The 1874-nt window shown below is 67.6% G+C and overlaps 1 protein-coding gene across 1 annotated transcript in view; it reads left to right on the top strand.

Moving 5' to 3' along the window:
* Window positions 1-1874, top strand: part of PRIM1 (primase (DNA) subunit 1) — a 19901-nt gene that overhangs the window by 16308 nt on the left and 1719 nt on the right. The window contains exons 2-7 of the mRNA XM_019511043.1: window positions 8-225; window positions 419-525; window positions 614-687; window positions 992-1128; window positions 1289-1347; window positions 1754-1863. Coding sequence (XP_019366588.1) covers window positions 8-225; window positions 419-525; window positions 614-687; window positions 992-1128; window positions 1289-1347; window positions 1754-1863 — 705 coding nt within the window. The remainder of the gene's footprint in view (window positions 1-7; window positions 226-418; window positions 526-613; window positions 688-991; window positions 1129-1288; window positions 1348-1753; window positions 1864-1874) is intronic.

The raw sequence follows: 1874 nt of genomic DNA on the forward strand, positions 1-1874 counted from the left end.
GCGGGAGCGCGGGGGCCGGGAGCGGGAGCGGGAGCGCGGGGCACCGAGCCGGCGGCTCCCCCCGCAGTGGAGAAGGGCTACTTCGCCCGCCGCGAGTTCTCGTTCACGCTGCGCGACGACATCTACGTGCGGTACCAGAGCTTCGAGCACCCGCGGGACCTGGAGAAGGAGCTGCAGAAAGCCTGCCCCTACAAGGTGGACATCGGGGCGGTGTACTCGCACCGGGTGAGTCGGGCCCCTGCCTGGGCCGGCATCCCGCTCCCTCCCCCTGGGCCCCGGGCTGCAGCGGGGTCACGGCCTTCGGCCCCAGGCAGCCCGGTGGGGGCGCAACATCTGCCCCCCACAAGCCAGACGGCTGCACGGGGCAGGGGCGGGGGGCGAGCAGGGTCCCGGCACTGACCTGTCCCTCCCGGCCCAGCCGAGCCAGCACAACACGCTGCGCTCGGGGGCCTTCCAGGCCCAGGAGAAGGAGCTGGTGTTCGACATCGACATGACCGACTACGACGACGTCCGCGGGTGCTGCAGGTACTCCCCGGGGCCTGGAGGCTGTGGGGGTGGGCCGGCACTGGCGTGTCCGGAGCCAGCGCCATCCCCACGCCCTCCCTCCCCGCAGCTTGGCCGAGATCTGTTCCAAGTGCTGGACCCTCATGACCATCGCCATCCGCATCCTCGACCGAGCGCTCGTGGGCAAGTACCCATCCATCTGGGGCTGGGGGCTGCAGCGCCGCGGCTCCTGGTTGTATCAGGGCAGTTGTGGTGGCTGCAGGCACCCTGCTGGTCCCAGTTGCTCAGTTGGGGCTCCCGGCACGGCTGTCCTGGGCCCAGCCTTGCTTACTGCAGGACGGGGAGGCTGCGGGTCTGGAGTTAGGGGCACCAGAAGGGCTGTCGGGGGACCAAGGGCTGCGGGTTGGGAGTGAGGGGCAGTGGTCAGACTGGGTGTGCTCCTTGCCCCCAGCGGGCCCTGCCTGACCCCGTGCCTTGTGTCCAACAGAGGACCTGGGGGTGCAGCACCGCCTCTGGGTGTACTCCGGTCGGCGCGGCGTGCACTGCTGGGTGTGTGACGACACCGTGCGCAAGTGGTCGTCTTCGCTGCGCTCCTCCATTGTCGACTACCTCAGCCTGGTCAAGGTGCGACGGGCCGGAGTGGGGGGTCTTTGGGGGCTGCATCTGACCCCAGTCCCTCCATTGCAGCTGCTCCAGGGAAGCCAGGTGCTGGGAGCTGCCACCTGGCACCCGGGCTTGAGGCAGATTCATTCCATCCTGACCATCTCCTCTTGCTCCCCCCCAGGGTGGGGCTGACACTGTCAAGAAGGTGCATCTCTCGGACCCCGTGCACCCCTTCATCAGGTTAGTGCCCCCACATGAAGCCCCTTGGCAGGCCCCACTCGTGGGCCCAATTCACCCCAGTGCCAGGACTGCTTTTCCCTGTGCTGGCAGCTCCCTCCTGTCTGACCTGGGTGCCGCTCCACCCCTGGGGGCCAGGCATAGTGGGCAAGCTCGGGAACAAAGCAGCAGGGATCCGAAGAGACCCATTCCTCTCTGGAGGGTAGTTGTGCCTTCGTCGCCTCCCCTCAACCAGGGTGGGGGTGCCCCCAAGGGACCCCTATTGGTACCCCCCACTGCTGGGAATGTCCCTGCAGTCCCAAAGTAGGCACTGACTCGGCCAGGGGAGGGTCCCGGAGTCCTGGGAGCAGACGGTTGCAGGCATGGCCTCCAGAGAGCCAACCCCACCATCCCATCTGCTTCCCCCCAGCAAGTCGCTGCGCATTGTGGAGGAGTACTTTGAGGAGTATGCGCTGCTGGGGCAGGACATCCTGGGCAGCCATGAGAGCTGGGACAAGGTGCTGACCCTCGTCCCGGAGCATATCCTTCTT

Source organism: Gavialis gangeticus, unplaced genomic scaffold (assembly GCF_001723915.1).
Source record: "Gavialis gangeticus isolate Ggan-Ray unplaced genomic scaffold, GavGan_comp1, whole genome shotgun sequence".
Taxonomy (NCBI): domain Eukaryota; kingdom Metazoa; phylum Chordata; order Crocodylia; family Gavialidae; genus Gavialis; species Gavialis gangeticus.